The 16,080-nt window shown below is 43.5% G+C and overlaps 1 protein-coding gene across 7 annotated transcripts in view; it reads left to right on the forward strand.

The window, feature by feature from the left end:
• The window catches only part of TEP1 (telomerase associated protein 1), a 40,062-nt gene extending 32,706 nt beyond the window's left edge, over nucleotides 1-7,356 (forward strand). For 4 of the 7 annotated variants that reach the window (XM_055537209.1, XM_055537204.1, XM_055537207.1 and 1 more), the window contains 14 exons: nucleotides 407-567; nucleotides 834-947; nucleotides 1,946-2,053; nucleotides 2,434-2,566; nucleotides 2,650-2,726; nucleotides 2,832-2,964; nucleotides 3,109-3,245; nucleotides 3,665-3,789; nucleotides 4,813-4,956; nucleotides 5,198-5,294; nucleotides 6,243-6,348; nucleotides 6,455-6,660; nucleotides 6,791-6,895; nucleotides 7,126-7,356. In XM_055537209.1, the coding sequence (XP_055393184.1) occupies nucleotides 407-567; nucleotides 834-947; nucleotides 1,946-2,053; nucleotides 2,434-2,566; nucleotides 2,650-2,726; nucleotides 2,832-2,964; nucleotides 3,109-3,245; nucleotides 3,665-3,789; nucleotides 4,813-4,956; nucleotides 5,198-5,294; nucleotides 6,243-6,348; nucleotides 6,455-6,660; nucleotides 6,791-6,895; nucleotides 7,126-7,248 (1,769 nt within the window). In that variant the 3' untranslated portion in view covers nucleotides 7,249-7,356. Of the gene's footprint in view, nucleotides 1-406; nucleotides 568-833; nucleotides 948-1,945; nucleotides 2,054-2,433; nucleotides 2,567-2,649; nucleotides 2,727-2,831; nucleotides 2,965-3,108; nucleotides 3,246-3,664; nucleotides 3,790-4,812; nucleotides 4,957-5,197; nucleotides 5,295-6,242; nucleotides 6,349-6,454; nucleotides 6,661-6,790; nucleotides 6,896-7,125 lie in introns of those variants that run through there. The other 3 variants (XM_055537205.1, XM_055537206.1, XR_008699015.1) reach the window with 3 other exon arrangements.
• The last annotated feature ends 8,724 nt before the right edge of the window (nucleotides 7,357-16,080 follow it).

Here is a 16,080-nt window from a genome sequence, read left to right on the forward strand (position 1 = left end):
TAAACCCTGTAAACCTGTGAGTTTCTGCCCAGTGGGGATTTTGCTGTGTGAAGGGTTTCCCTTAGGAGAGAGGGAGATGTTGAGGTGAAAATGCAGGATGGCCTTAGTCCTTTCTAGGTAGGAGGCTTGGTCAGAGTGACACTGGGCACTTTAGCAGAGGAGAGTGTGGAGGTGTAGTTAGAGAGAACTGCAGGGCTGGGGCTGGGTGTCCTGGCATGCCTTCTTGTGACCTCCCATGGGACAGACCTGTGTCCCAGGTCTCAGTGTGACTCACGGAGTCCCTCCCTTGGAGCTGTGCCTTCAGACATCACCCTCAGCCCCCAGGATTGCCTTTGTCTTTGGCTTTCCAGGCCTGTCTTACTTCCTGTTTTCAAGAAATCTTCCTCTCTCCCCATTTCCAATGCAGAGGACTTCACAGTGCGACTGTGGCCAAGGCAGCTGCTGATGCTGCCACAAAAGACAGAAGACTTTCCTCGTAGCACTGAGCTCCGGGGACACGAGGGCCCTGTAAGCTGCTGCAGCTTCAGCACTGATGGATGCAGGCTGGCCACTGGGGGCAGGGATCGGGTGAGTCTCAGGAGGATGCACCTCTGGGCCCTCCTCCCCATGGACCTCCAGCCCCTTGGGGGCCCACAGCCCCTGGATTCCCTAGCAGCTCACTTCCTACTGCTTCCTCTGGCTTTTTGCTTTCCTAAACCTCCTGTACTGGATCTGCCCACCCACCCTCCTTTGTTACTCCTTCTTTCCTTGAAACTTCTTACCTGAGATGGCCCTGCTATTCCTACCTCTGTCCTACTATCCTGACGACTTCCTCTCTTGGTACCTGTATCCAGAGTCTGCTCTGCTGGGATGTGAGAACACCCAAAGCCCCTGTTTTGATTTGCTCCTTCTCTGCCTGTCACCGAGACTGGGTCACTGGCTGTGCCTGGACCAAAGACAGCCTCCTGGTGAGTGAAGGGGTTGGGATGGTGTAGGGCTCAGCAGGGTTCCTGGGAGAGGGAGTCAACACTTTCTACCTCATCCTATTCCTAACACTCATTTATAATAATATAGTATTAATATAGTTTTCTTACACCCAATATAATAGAGCACTTTTTGAGCACTTAGTATGTGTCAGACATTGGACTGAGTCCTTAGCATGTGTTGCCTCATATAGTCTTTACAACACCCTGTAAAGAAGTTACTGCTATTCTTTCTATTTCATAGACAAGGATATTGAGCTCAGATAGATTAAAGACCATTTCCAAGGTCATGTAAATGAAGAAGCTGAGTCAGTAAACTTTATGATGAGAAAGTCCATGCTCTTAACAGGAACACAGAGCTGTCTCTCTAAGGGTTTAGGATGCCCTGTTCCTGCAGGAGATGTGTATTGCTATGATTTCTTTGGTCTTAAGTGAAAAATCAGTCTCAATTTATGCACTCAGGGTTGGTAAAGCCTAGTTTCCCAACACAGAATCACTGTTGTTCTCAAAAAGAAATGAGTAACAATTGAATAGACTTGTCATAGTCTGTTCTGTCCCTGCCTTCTAGGCATAGATCTGTCCTGGGCATTGCAGACTTCTCACCTTTGTCAGGGTGAGACAGAGTTGTTGACTAACATTATGTTAATAACAAGGACAGTAGGTACTATTTATTCAGTGCTCACTATGTACCAGGCAGTGCATTAAATCCTAAATATATATATATATATATAGCACCTATATATAGATGCTTCAGCCCCATATCAGTAGGTACCCTGTCCTTATCCTGGTTGAATAGATGAGAAATCTGAGGCCCAGAGAGATGAACTGGTCACCAAGTAATGAATGGTGGAGCTAGGATTAGAACACAGGATGACCATTGCTCTTAATCACAAGGCTTACTGCCCTGCATCCTACATTATAAGCACAGAGAGATGCTGGAGGGATGCTGGTTGAGTCTACTCCTCCACCCTCTGGCTCTGCAGGTCTCCTGCTCCAGCGATGGTTCTGTGGCCCTGTGGGACCCAGAGTTGAGACAGCAGCTTGGTCACTTCCTGGGTCATCAGCATGCTGTGAGCGCCGTGGTGGCCATGGTGAGAAGGCGGTGGAGAGCTCACTGGGGGTCCCTGAGAAGGTTAAGGGGACTTTGGGAGGCTGGATGCATGGGGTATCTAATCCTAAGGTCAGAAGAAGTACCAAGAGTGAGATGCTTGGGCCTAAATGAGAGCAGGGTTAGGTGTTGAGGCTGAGGCTCGGTGTGAGGGGAGGGAGAGCATGAAGACACAGTACCCTAGTGTCATGGCCTTGCACCGGGATGGCAGCCCTGAGCCCCCTGGCCCCACTGCCGGGTTGTCCTCTTTCTTTGACAACAGCTTCTAGGCTCTTAATGCTCAGCCCACACCTCTGTGATGGGAACTGTAATTCCCACGTACTGCTCAGTGTGACTCTTCTCTGATCCTGTTTCCTGGGGCAGGAGGAGCACGTGGTATCCGTGGGCCGAGATGGGACCTTGAAAGTGTGGGACCATCAGGGTGTGGAGATGACCAGCATCCCCGCTCACTCAGGACCTATCAGCCACTGTGTGGCTGCTCTGGAGCCCCGTGCAGGTACCGGGATATCAGCCACTTTCCAGTCCCTGCTGCCTCTTCCCTCCTCCCCTTCTTCTGACTCAGCCTCTGCATCTTACCAGCTGGTCAGTCGGGGTCAGAGCTTCTGGTGGTCACTGTTGGATTGGATGGGGCCACGCGGTTGTGGCATCCACTCTTGGTGAGTTCCCTGAAAGGACCGGGCTGGGGGCTGTGGGAGGGGGTAGTGGGACAGCCTCCTGTTGTGTCAACTCTTCACTCTTCTATCTCCATCTTTTCCTTCCAGGTGTTTCAAACACACACTCTGCTGGGTCACAGTGGCCCAGTCAGTGCAGCTGCTGTTTCAGAGACCTCAGGCCTCCTGCTGACCACCTCAGAGGATGGCTCCCTACGGCTCTGGCAGGTGCCCGAAGAGGCAGGTGAGTAAGGTGTGGAGAGAGGCAAGGTGTGAAAGGGGGGTGGTGTGTGTAAGTGGGACCAAGAAATTCAAGGGTAGCCTTCTCTTTCCTCTTGTACCCCAGCAGTGGTCCAGCTGCTAATGAATCACTTCCTTTCTTCTCCAGATGACACATATAGACCTAGGAGTCCTGCAGCCGTCACTGCTGTGGCCTGGGCCCCAGACGGTTCTGCAGCAGTGTCTGGGAATCAAGCTGGGGAACTGACCTTGTGGCAGGAAGCTAAGGCTGTGGTCACAGTACAGGTGAGTGGAGTAAACTTCAGTTTTATGTGAATTCTTCCCTGGTTGTGTATCTGGTGGCATGTGCTAGGGTCATAGGTTGTGTAGAAGCCTGGGGGTGGTGGGTGTGGACAGGTTAATCCTGGTTTCTCAGAAGGGTGTTCATTGGAAGGACTGATGTTGAAGCTGAAACTCCAATACTTTGGCCACCTGATGCGAAGAGCTGACTCATTGGAAAAACCCTGATGCTGGGAAAGATTGAGGGCAGGAGGAGAAGGGGACGACAGAGGATGAGATGGTTAGATGGCATCACCGACTCGATGGACATGGGTTTGGGTGGACTCCGGGAGTTGGTGATGGACAGGGAGCCTGGCGTGCTGCGGTTCATGGGGTTGCAAGGAGTCAGACACGACTGAGCGACTGAGCTGAACTGTGTTCACTAGGCTCCGGGCTGCATCAGTGCTCTGCTCTGGTACTCAGCACACACCTTGATTGTTGTCAGTGCTAATGAAAAAGTCAGCGAGTGGCAAGTGGAACTGCAGAAGGGTTCAACACCCAGAAATGTCAGGTGAAATGAGGTGGCTGGGTTAATGGATATGGTTAAACTTGGGATTTTGCTTAAATCTTTCCCCTCTCTTTCTGAACTCGGTCAACAGGATATTAGTTAGTAAGCAGGGAAAAGGTCCCTGGGAAATTGTTTTCTGCTCCTCATTATGTCAATTAAAATAATAATTATCAAGCTTTTACTGTATGCTAAGTTCTGGGCCAGGCAGCATGAACCAGATTGAAATTAATTTTTATTTAAGGGAGCTCACAGTAGAGGAATATGAATATAAGTAAACTGCCAACAATATGTGGAGTGATCACTGCTATAATAAATTATATAAACTTCCTGGGGCTGCAGAGTTTAAGAAATTTACTGTTTACAAGAGTGGCTGTTTGAGACTGGGCTTAAAGTAAGGGCAGGGAATGGTGTTTTAGGAAGAGGAGGTAGCATTAATAAAAGGCACAGGGGTGTGAGAATGCATGGTGTATTCTGAGTATAGCTAAGTCTTTGGGTTCTTGGTGCGAGTGGTGGTGGGGTATTGCGTTGAAATAATACACTAGGGCCATGCTGTAGAGGGCACAGTGCTAAGAATTTTGAGCAGAATAATTATCTGAATTTTAGAAAGAGAACTCTAGTGGCCATGTGGAGGATGGATAGTAGTAGGGAGATACTAAAGGTAGGGCAACCATGTTTACAGATGATGCTATAGTCCCAGGAAGACAAAACATGGGCCCTAATCTGGGCAACAGGGATGAGACGGAGAGAAAGATTTAGGCATATGTTGAACGTTGACTCTGCAGTGCTTATCGATCAGTTGCAGGTCAGGAGGGAAGGAAAGGACAAAAATATTAGAGATTCCTAGTTTGAGGGATGATAGTATGATAAATACTAATATGAGAGAATCAGAAAGAAGGCAATTTGTGGGGAAGGGGATACAGTTTGTTTTGTACTATACTCCTGAGGAATTCATGGGGAACTGAGGAGCCCGAGAGACGTGGACTAAAGTAGACTCTTTCTTGTCCATGTGCCTTGTTTGAACTTCAGTCTTCGCCTGAACCGAGTTCTTCAGGAGGACTTAGGTTTCCTGACAAGTGTAGGCCTGGCCCCTGATGCTCACTCCCTCATCTTGGCCAAAGCGGATTTGCAGTTGTTGCACATGAAGCCCGGTGATGAGCCCTCTGTAATCTGGTAAGACCCCAAGTGCTGTTTTTTCTTAGGCTGGAGAAGAAGGAAAAGTGGGTTAATGGTTACCCTGCTGCTGCTGCTGCTGCTGCTAAGTCGCTTCAGTAGTGTCCGACTCTGTGCAACCCCACGGACAGCAGCCCACCAAGCTCCCCCGTCCCTGGGAGGTTGGGTCTAACTAAAACAAACACTGGGGTCTTATAGAGGGGTGTTCCTGGGCTTAGCCTCTTCCTTTCTTGTAAACCAGGCAAAGTTATTCGGAAGACCCTATGATGTTGTCCACCCACCAGGACTATGGTGTGTTTGTCCTGCAGTCAATGAAACTTCAAGTTCTTCCTTTCTCAGTAAGTTCTGTTTGGGTGTGTGTTAAAACAACCATTTGTTCAGGACTACTATTTTAAAGTCTTGAGGCCATGACTGAGTAAAAGAGGAAGGAAGTGAAAAGCAGTTGGTTCCAAATCCCCTTCTCTTCCTTCAACTGGAACTCTACTGAAGAGTGCTTTATATTGGGTTCCCTTGTAAGATTTCACTGATACAAAAAAGGATTCTATTGTTTAAAAGAATCATGGGAAACCATAAACCTAGGTGGGTGTTCAGTAGCTCAGCCATATCTGACTCTTTGAGACTCCATGGACTGTAGCCCACCAAGCTCCTCTGTCCATGGAATTTTTCTGGCAAGAATACTGGAACTGGTTGCTATTTCCTCCTCCAGAGGATCTTCCTGACCCAGGGATCAAACCTGCATTGGCAGGTGGATTCTTTACCACTGTGTCACCTGGGAAGCCCCTATACTACACTTCATCTTAGCCAAAAGGCTGAGGAGTGATCAACCTAGGCATTTTCTTAATTGCATTATCTTCATGTCTCTTGTCTTGTCACTATGGGTATTAGTCTGGAACAATACAGACATATCTCATAGACATTATACCAGGTGAAAGAAGCCAGACATAAAATAGTAGATATTATGTAATTTCACTTAAATGAAGTTCAAGAACAAGCAAAACTAATTTATAGTGACAGAAGTCAGAATATTGTTGACTCTGGGGGTGGTGATAGGGTAAGGGGCATGGAGGCAAATTTCCAGGGTAGAATGTACTATGATTTGATTTGGGCAGTAATTACAAGGATGGATAAAATTTTATCAAGATGTCCATTTAAGATTTGTGTACTTTATTGTATCATGGATACAATTTTGAAAAGTCTTGACCAGCCCAGAGCAGAAAAGAGTTACTTTGTCTGGGAAGCAGTAAGTGATACAAGTAGGCTAAATAAAATGCTCTGTCCTTTCACAGGGGCAAAAGGAATTAGGAGAGTTTGAAGAGTGCCTGGAATTTGATCTGAATTTAGAGAATCCCAGTAATACCCTCATATCAGTAACTCAGGCCAAACCTGGATCTGGTGAGTGGTGTTAGGAGGGCCCAAGGAATCCAGAGATGGCCTTGGGGAGGATGGTATATTCTTCAAAGTCTAAGACCTGGCTCAAACTCTGCGCTTGAAATGGCAGAGTCCTCATTTTTGTGTGCCAGCTCTGATGGGATGCTGTGGAACCTAGCCAGATGCACCGATAAAGGAGAATGGATCACAGATAATATCTGGCAGAAAAAAGCAGAAATGCCTTCAACTCAAAGTTCAGAGACAGAGTCATGTATATGTACTGACACCTACAGCTGGTCAACAGTCACAGAGCTAAAGACGCAGCAACGTAGAAAGGTGAGTTTGAGGGAAAGGTCACAAGATATTGGGGAGGAGGCTCTAGGTCTGACCCAGCAAACTTCTCTTCTCCCTTGACTGAGGAGGGTCCTTCTAGAACTCACCACACCTCTTCCTCTTCCTCTCTAAGATTCACTCAGGCCCTGTCACGGCCCTCCATGTGCTGCCTGAGTTTCTGGTAACAGCTTCAAAGGACAGAGATGTTAAACTGTGGGAGAGACCCAGTATGCAGCTGGTAAGTGTGTATGTGTGTGTGTGTGTGTGTGTAAGGAGGACAAAAGGGATGTCAGAGAGCAAACTTGGGGTAAGGAAAGACAGAAGATCAAAATTGTTTTCTTCTCTCCTTCTTGCAATAATGTGTAACTAACTTGTTTCTAAATAAAAGTCACTGGTGTGGGAGACAAATAAGTTTGTAAGGAGGCCCTAGGCTTGTAGCCCTCATCTCCCATTTTTGTTCCATTGTAGCTGGGCCTGTTCCGATGTGAAGGGGCAGTGAGCTGCCTGGAACCTTGGCTGGGTCCTGACTCTACCCTGCAACTCACAGTGGGAGACACTCAGGGCAATGTCTACTTTCTCTCCTGGGAATGAAGATCACTACTCAGGGCAAGGAGACTGCTCGTGCTAGAGAGGCAAAGCCTGAAGACATCAGTGGCTACTTTCCTGATACAATTACATAAATAAAGGGACAGAAAATCTCAGAGTGTAGTCCTGTCTGTGTTCTCATGTGGATTTGGACCAAGAGGGAAGAATATGGATGTTCTTATGTTTCTTTTCTGAATTAACATTAATCCTTACTAGAACTGTAAGAACGTGAAGCAGATCTTTGGTAGATATTCTTTGAAATTAGGCTTTAGAATTCTTGTGTCATTTGCTGGCCCCAGAACCCTAAGGGATGACTCCTCCCAGGAGGAGGTATGAAAAGGATGTTGACAAGCACTTAGTCTGAACAGATATCTGAAGATCTCTCACTTGTTCAAAGAAGAGGAAGAGAAGGAAGACTGAGTCAGTTGTCTCCTGTCTAGGGCACTGGGAAAGAACTAGGATTGAACCAGGACATCACTAGGTTCCTCTCACAGAAATAGCCCGTCTACTCAGAGCCAACAGCCCAGGTGAAAGGTGAGAAGCCAGGATACCGAGAGCAGAATGAGTCTTCTGGCTTTTACAGACACTGAGGGACCAGTGGCAGCCGCTTGACCTGCAAGCATTAGTCAGTATAGTAATTTGCCTTCTCAGAAGAGATCACAAAATGGTTATCTTTCAAATTGCACAAAGATTAAAATGAATTGAAAGATGAAACAGTGCAAACATACGGACTAGCTGTGGACTGTGACCCTCTTAAGTAAAAGTTCTCCAACCTTATATTCTTATCATCTATTTTATGGGCGAGGAAGTTACCTGAGGTCCTTTCTTCCTAAGGGTTAAGGAAGGGTTTAGGGTCTTCTGTGTCCAAGAATTTGAGGACTTGTATTTGATAAGCTAGTGCTGTTACAGGATTTTATCCTGGGTTTGTAGGGTTCTTTCAGAGAAATACAACTGCACTCTGATGTAGAGTTTTCAGGATTTAGGGAGTTGAGGGGTACTCAGTTTTGTTCTTACTTTGCCCTGAAATCACCTGAAGAATTTTATTTTATTTTTATCAATGCCTCATATTCTTCCTCAACCTGAGGATAAAGACACGAGGAATGCCAACAGCTGATGTCTTAATTATAGGTCATGCTTCTGTCATTCCTCATGGCCTCATGCAAGGGCTCTAAATAAGCCTTCTGGACCAACCGTTCCACTTGCACCTTGTGGCTAGAAGTCCAAGTTAAGGTAATTTGAAATCTGTGATTCGTAATACTACCCAGAAATGCTACAGAGAACCATGACACAGCATCATCCAGAAAGTCGATGGTTTCATTTGCCTTTTGTTCCCCTGAAAGCATGGGCCAAGGACAGGAGGACGCCCTAGATGTCTAGCTTCCAAGTTCTAAAAATTCTATCAAAGTGCCCCAGCTGAAGCTGGAGGTGTGGGGCTGGAGAAAGGAAAGTCTACTTGCTCAGTTAAGACTCAGGCTTGTTGGCCAGGTCCACATGAAGGGTATGTTCTTTCTTGAAGATACACAGTGAGGCCAAAGTATATAAAAACTTGCTGTGAGTGAAGATAAGAACAGACTCTAGTTAACAGTAAATATGTACCCAAGGGAGGTGAAAGGAAAATCAGCTTAGGTTTTACACTGAATATTTTTAAAATAATTATTTTAAAAAGGACATTAAAAAATTATTATTATATATTTTGGCCTTGTGGGACCTTAGTGTCCTGACCAGGGATTGAACATGGACTCCCTGCAGTGAAAGGTCAGAGTCTTAACCACTGGACCACCAGGAAAGTCCCTACATTAAATATTTTCTGAGTTCTTATCACTGAACAGAATTTCAGGATTGTGATGAGTTGCACAATTACAGTCACTGGATTGTAGGGTTGTAGCACATTGGAACAGTCTCTTCTCCTGCATGTGTGCTAAGTTGCTTCAGTCATGTCTGACCCCGTGGACTGTAGCCTGCCAGGCTCCTCTGTCCATGGGATTTCTCAGGCAAGATTTTTGGTATATATTTAATGTCAGATGAAACCTGGACTCCATTCTTCGGTTAAAAATAATATATATGGGGAACTGATAGCATTTTATTAAAAAAGGAAAAAACCACTTGTCGGTGCTAAATCTTCTACCTGGAAATGAAACATCGCTTCCACTCATATTTTATATATGTGAGCAAAGCAAGTCACATAGCTCTACCGAATGTCAAAGGGGAGGGAAGTATCATCCTACCATGTACCTGGGAGGAGAACTGGGAACCAGATACACAGTTATCCCCCAAAGAAACTGTGTTGATGCTTTTTCCAGTAGAATGGCTTTTAGTCCTTAAAAAAAGATCATTTTAAGATTTACAGAGAATCTTCTCACATACCCTTCTTCATTCGGCTTCCTCTGTTAACATCTTACATAACCAAGAAATTAATGTTGATATAGTATTATTAATTTGGATGCAGATTTGCATTTTTCCACTAATATTGTTATTTTGTTCTGGGGTCCAATCCAGAACACCACACTGCATTTAGTCATCATGGCTCCTTAGTCTAATCCTGCAACTGTGCCACCTTCTCAGACTTCCCATAATCTTGACATTTTTGGAGAGTTCTGGTCAGGTGTTTTGTGGAATCTCTCAGTTTGGCTTTGCTGTTTTCTCATGAAAAGATTAAAATTATGAATTTAAGGGAAGAATACAAGAGATGATGTGCCCTTCTTGTTATATCATATCAAAAGCAATCATATCAACATGACTTATTACTAGTGATGTTAACCTTGATCATTTTTAAAGCTGAGGTGATATTTGCCAGGTTTTTCTTACTGTAGCATTTTCATCTGTTTGTTAGAAGCAAGTCATTAAGTCTAGCTCACACTCAAGGGGAAGGGGACTAAACCACTAAGAGGGAGATGTATCAGAGAATTTGTGATAATTGCCACAAAATCAATACATTTTGAGGTAAGTGTTCTTTAGACTATGCAAATATCCTGTTTCACTGACTGTTTAATATTCATCCATGAGCAATTATTACTGTGATTTTCTAGTGATTTTCTATTTCCCCCTTCTGTATTAATTGAAATTCTTCTGAAAGGAATATTTATGCCTTCTTCCTTACTTATTTATATGCTGGTTGAGTCATTCACATATCAGTCTGGACTCATGAATATCTAGGGGGGCCTGCTGTATTTTATTACTCAAACACCATAGTATATATATATATCAGTGCAACTTTTTCTGGCCATTATTTATAAAAGACAAATACAGATCACAGAAATTCAGCACAGCATTTTTGAGGAATAATTCATTTTAATCCCTTTAAAGTGTGCAATTCAATGTTTTCTAGTATATTCCAACACTGCAACTATCACCACTAAAGTCAAGAACATTTTCATCACCCCCCAAAAGAAACATTGTACCTATTAGCAATCACTCCCCTTTCACTCCTTCCTTCAGCTATTGGCAATTGCTCATCTACGTCTTATCTTTATGGATTTGCCTATTCAAGACATTTCATGTAACTGGAATCATACAGTGGCCTTTTATGTAGCTTCTTTCATTTAGCATGTTTTCAAGGTTCACCCATTTTGTAGCATATATCAATACTTTACTCCATTTTATAATAATAGTAAAATACAAGAGATAACACAATAATATTCCATTGTATAGATAAACCATATGGTGTTCATCTACTCTTCAATGGATAGACATTCTGGGTATTTCCACTTTTTGGCTATTACTATGTTGCTATCAACAGTCACGTGCAAGTTTCTGTATAAACGTTTCTTTTTACTTCTCTTAGTTATATATTCAGGATTGGAACTGGTAGATCACATGGTAACTATATGTTTAACTATTTGAGGAACTGGCAAACTATTCTCCAAAGCAGCTGTGCTTTTACATTCTCACCAGTAACATGTGAGGGCTCTAATTGGTTCACATCTTCACCACTACTTGTTACTGTTGGTCATTTTAATTGTAGCCCTTCTAGTGTTTGTCAAGTGGTACCTCATGGTTTTGTTTCCTTAATGTTTAATAATGTTGAGATCTTTTCAAGTGTTTATTATTGGGCATTTGTTGTTTCTTCTTTGGAGAAAGAAGAAAAAATTTCTCTTTAAATTCTGATTTTTAACTGAGTTATCTTTTTATTGCTGAATTTTAAGTTTTTTATATATTCTGGATACTAGATCCTCATCAGATTATGATTTGCCAATATTTTCTCCTATTTTTGGTTGTTGTTTCACTTTCTTGACACTGCCCTTTGATTAACAAAAGCTTCAACTTTTGGGGGAAACAGTATGTCAGAATCAAGGGAACTGTGATAATATAAATCATAGAAGAGACATATATTCCTAGAAATGATACTTGTTATTTATTTGATAAAAAGTTTCAAATTTTGGTGAAGACTATTATTTTCTTTGGTTAATTGTGCTGTTCATGTCCTATCTTCAGAAACTATTGCCTAGTCCAAGGTCACAAGATTTCCACCTGTGTTTCCTTAAAGAGAGAATACATTTAACCAGTTACTTTTTTATGGCTTTTTGTATATAACAATTCTGCAGTAACATCATCTATGTAAACATGTATATCTGTAATTTAGGTCAAAGGGTGTGTATATTTAAAATTTTTGACAGATATTGGTAATCTGGCCTCTAAAAAGTTATAAGCTACTATCTTCATTTAAATAACCTTCACTGTTACTAGAAGTATGTTATATTTGTGTGTTTATCTGTGTTGCATGTGTTTACAAATAGTTAAGAAGCCTTTGGATTTGACTTTGGCACTTCTTAGATGGGGGGTACATCAAAATCATTCTACTTCTCCCTCTTGCTCCCTGAGATCTATTTAGGCTTAGTGACAATCCCAGAGGTACTTCCCAAATTTTGGACATCTGCTGAGATCTAGGTTGCCAAGTGGTGGGAGACTGGGTCTGCAGATGGTAAACAGGGGAAAAAGGCAAGTGAGAAGATTTGCATGGGAAACAATTAACAGGAAGCCTATTAACATTTTATGACCCTTTTCCTCAGAAAACTTATTTTTCTCTAAAGGTGATTATTCTCAAGTCAGGCGTCACCCTCCAAAAGCATTAGATAAAGTTGCATACCTATAGGGCAAAAGTGGTGGGCTATAACAAGAAAAGAATTAACTCAAGGGTCTAAGGTTACAAACATTAAAGCTACTACTTACATTTCTATACACCAACTATATTAATCAATACACTCCCAGGGACACAGTAGGTAAGGGATATGGAAACTTGGTAGCAAGCATTAGCTCAACAAAGAAATCCTCTACTAGTTCTATTTAACAACTTTAACTCTCTGAGAAGCTCTGCATTGTTAGAATATCTTAAGCTTCCTGTGCCTCTCGTGGTTGGGAGGCTGTGAATCTGAACAAACCTGTCAGGCAAGCTAGAAAGTCATCAGAGGGGTTTGAATGGAAACACTCCTATTATGCCCAGGAGACTTATTAACTAGAGTTTTAAGTTGATTTTCTTACAGAGAAAGGTGGTCGGGGATAGCCGCCCGTTAATGTCAGAGGAGTTGGTGAAAGTCGTGAAATAGTAAAACAGACTCTGGTTTTGGGGTAGACGCTTAGGCAGGCCCAGAAGGGCACCCCTCGAGTTCTGGCTCACCTTGCCCACCAGAACTCTCCCACATGGCCTTGTCATGGGTGGGGACTCCTGTGCTGGCTCCTGGCATCTCCCCCTTTTTTATTTCTTAAGACAGCCAGATGTAGTTCAGTCGCGAGATTCTGAGTGCTCTGTCAAAGAATTCTGACAATACAAGGAAGAATAATTATGAAAAGCAGAATTAGAGTAGCTACATTTTAGCATAGCTAAAAATAGTAGAAAGCATGTTCTTTCCTGAAATAAAGTTAGCGAATGTATGGAAGAAGTCATCTGCTACTCCTGCTGCAGTAAAATCTAATCGGGAGTGTTTCATGGTCGTTATTTGATTATGAAGTCTCCCTAAATCTAAACCAAAGTCAGAGCTGTTCCAGACACCTGAAATATGGTTTTTAATTTTTTCCCAGTTATAATCTGTCTCGTTTACTTTTAGGGGTGTTACACAAATCCATCGGTAGTCGGCATGACAGGACAGTGCCAATCTCACTTTTAAAGCCTGCAATTCAGTTCCAATATGTATTATTGCTTCTTCTAGGGCGTCTATCTTCATCTCTAGCTTCCTGTCTATAGCTTCCTGTGTTGCCAATGTTAAAGAAACATTTTTGGACATAGTATCAACATATTGAGCAGTATGTACTTGTTGAGTCAATGATATTGCTGCCACCGTAACAGAAGTAATTGCAGTTATCAAAGCTGCAATTCCCAAGATAAGTAAGCCCACAAACCGTCGTGATCACATTAAATCTTGAAGTTGTTGTAATACAGCTGCTGCTGCTGCTAAGTCGCTTCAGTCGTGTCCGACTCTGTGCGACCCCATAGAAGGCAGCCCACCAGGCTCCGCCGTCCCTGGGATTCTCCAGGCAAGAACACTGGAGTGGGTTGCCATTTCCTTCTCCAATGCATGAAAGTGAAAAGTGAAAGTGAAGTCGCTCAGTCGTGTCCAACTCTTGGCGACCCCATGGACTGCAGCCTACCAGGCTCCTCCATCCATGGGGTTCTCCAGGCAAGAGTACTGGAGTGGGGTGCCATGGCCTTCTGTAATACAGCAAGACCTTAATTATCATACCAGTGTGTGGTTACAGTTATAGGCATCATAAGATAGAGTGGACGTTGTAACACCACAAAAGAACAAACATTATATTGGGGGGTCAAACAAGATGAGAGCATGCATTGTTCACAAGACACTATATGAGGTCCACCTGAAAGATTCATTTGTCTATTAAGTCTTTTAGAGTCATTAGTGAAGAGAAAAACATAAGGAGAGGGTAGACAAGCTAAAATGGAGTAAATAGAATTATTTTCTGGCCGGGTTAAAGTAATAGGGGCAGTAGCGGCAAGGGCTCTCCAAATTTCTGGTTGCCAATAGGTTCTGCCCTTAGCTGTATAGGACAACATTGGAGGAACAAATTGATTATGATGCCATCTAGTGGCGGCTAGTGGCCAAGGAGCTGAATATTCTTTCCAATTGTCAAATTTTCCGGTAAATTCATCATTGGACTTTGGTTCTGACCTGGATTTGGGTTGCTCCAGTCCTGAATTGTATAATTTCCTCCTCCCGGTATTCTGTAATCAATTCTCGAATTATAAGTACGAGATTTCCAAATCAGATAGCCTAAGCGACCATCTATGGTGTTCCATATGACATCTGAAGGGGCAACATTATTACAATTTGGATATTCTGGTGGAGATTTGAAAAGCAGGGATTTATAGGGGTCAAGGACCCCGGGCATACGAGCGTGTAATATCCAAACTGACTGATATTTTAAGTTTGGGGAATCTGTCAGAATTGCTTTTTTAGAGGCTCCAAAACATCCTTCTTTGGTAGGAGTAATAAAGCTTCCTGTATGACCAAAGGGGAAGTTAAAACAAACAGGAAGGTCGTCTGTTAATCCCCTAAAGGTATAATTGAAATTAATAGGGTATTGATCCTTTGTATAGGAAGCATATGATCCTCCCAAAAGACGAGGCTGGTTTGTGTGGACCTGTATAGGGTCACTGTTCCAAGTAACTACTTGGAAGGTTGGAGGATTTGGGAAATATGCCCAATAATTTTCTGGAGCAGGAGAGGAGGCACTTACCTGGCAAGATAGCAAGGCAAGCATAGCAATAAACACTCTCTCAGGGGAGGTTGAAGAGCCCTGCGGAGAAGCTATCCTCTGGGCCTGGTGACAGAGCGTCTTAATCTGTCCCCAGGTGGGTATGGAGGCTTGTTCAGTTGCACGAGCTGGGCATCCTGGTGGTCTCCTTTGGGGTAAGGAATTAGGGGGGACAATATCTTTTATACAGAGTTGTGACATCTGTCTGGTGGGTGGTTCCTCTCCCTGTTCATCCAGGATCTCTGGTGTCATTTGTCTCGAGGTCAGCTGGACTTCCCGTATTGGTGGAGGGAGTGGAGGTAGAGGAGGCCCCTTCCTTTTTTGTGGTCGAGGCAGTGGGGGGACCAGGTGTCTGGGGGACTAAGACATGATGAATCAGTCTGTCCGGGATCCAAATCGGAGAATCTGCATCCTGTGGAAAAACACAAGCATATCCTCTGCCGCTAGTTAATAATGGATCGGGGCCCTTCCATTGCCCAATGAGGAGGTCCTTCCACTTCACCAACGGCTTTTTATTTTGTTGTTCTGGGCACCAATGGCGAAGCATTGCAGCGGCTCCGGATGAATCAACATTCAGGTTATTTATTACAAATAGAGCATGATGCAGGATCTGGTGGGGGGAACTATACTTAAATTCCCCTTCTTGTAATTTTTGAATTTGTATTTTTAATGTTTGATGTGCTCTTTCTACTATAGCTTGTCCCTGTGGATTATAGGGGATGCCTGTGTTATGTTTTATATGAAACTTTATACAAAACTCTTGGAAAGACTTAAAAGTATAAGCAGGGGCATTATCAGTTTTTAAAGCTTTTGGCAAACCCAAATATGAAAAACAAGTAAAGAGATGTTGTACTACACCCTTATATGCCTCTCCAGTGCGAGCAGTTGCAATAATGACATGAGAAAAAGTATCTACGGTTACATGAACAAAGGACAATTTTCCAAAGGAGGAGACATGAGTTACATCCATCTGCCAAAGTACATTAGGTCTGAGACCGCGAGGGTTAACTCCCATAGGTAAACTACAGCAGTGGGACAGTGAGAACAGGAATGAACAATCTCCCGAGCAGATTCTCGAGGAATTTGATATCTTAATGCAGTAGTGTTTTGATGGTGGAGTGAATGAGAAGCTCGGGC

Source organism: Bubalus kerabau, chromosome 10 (genome assembly GCF_029407905.1).
Source record: "Bubalus kerabau isolate K-KA32 ecotype Philippines breed swamp buffalo chromosome 10, PCC_UOA_SB_1v2, whole genome shotgun sequence".
NCBI lineage: Eukaryota > Metazoa > Chordata > Mammalia > Artiodactyla > Bovidae > Bubalus > Bubalus kerabau.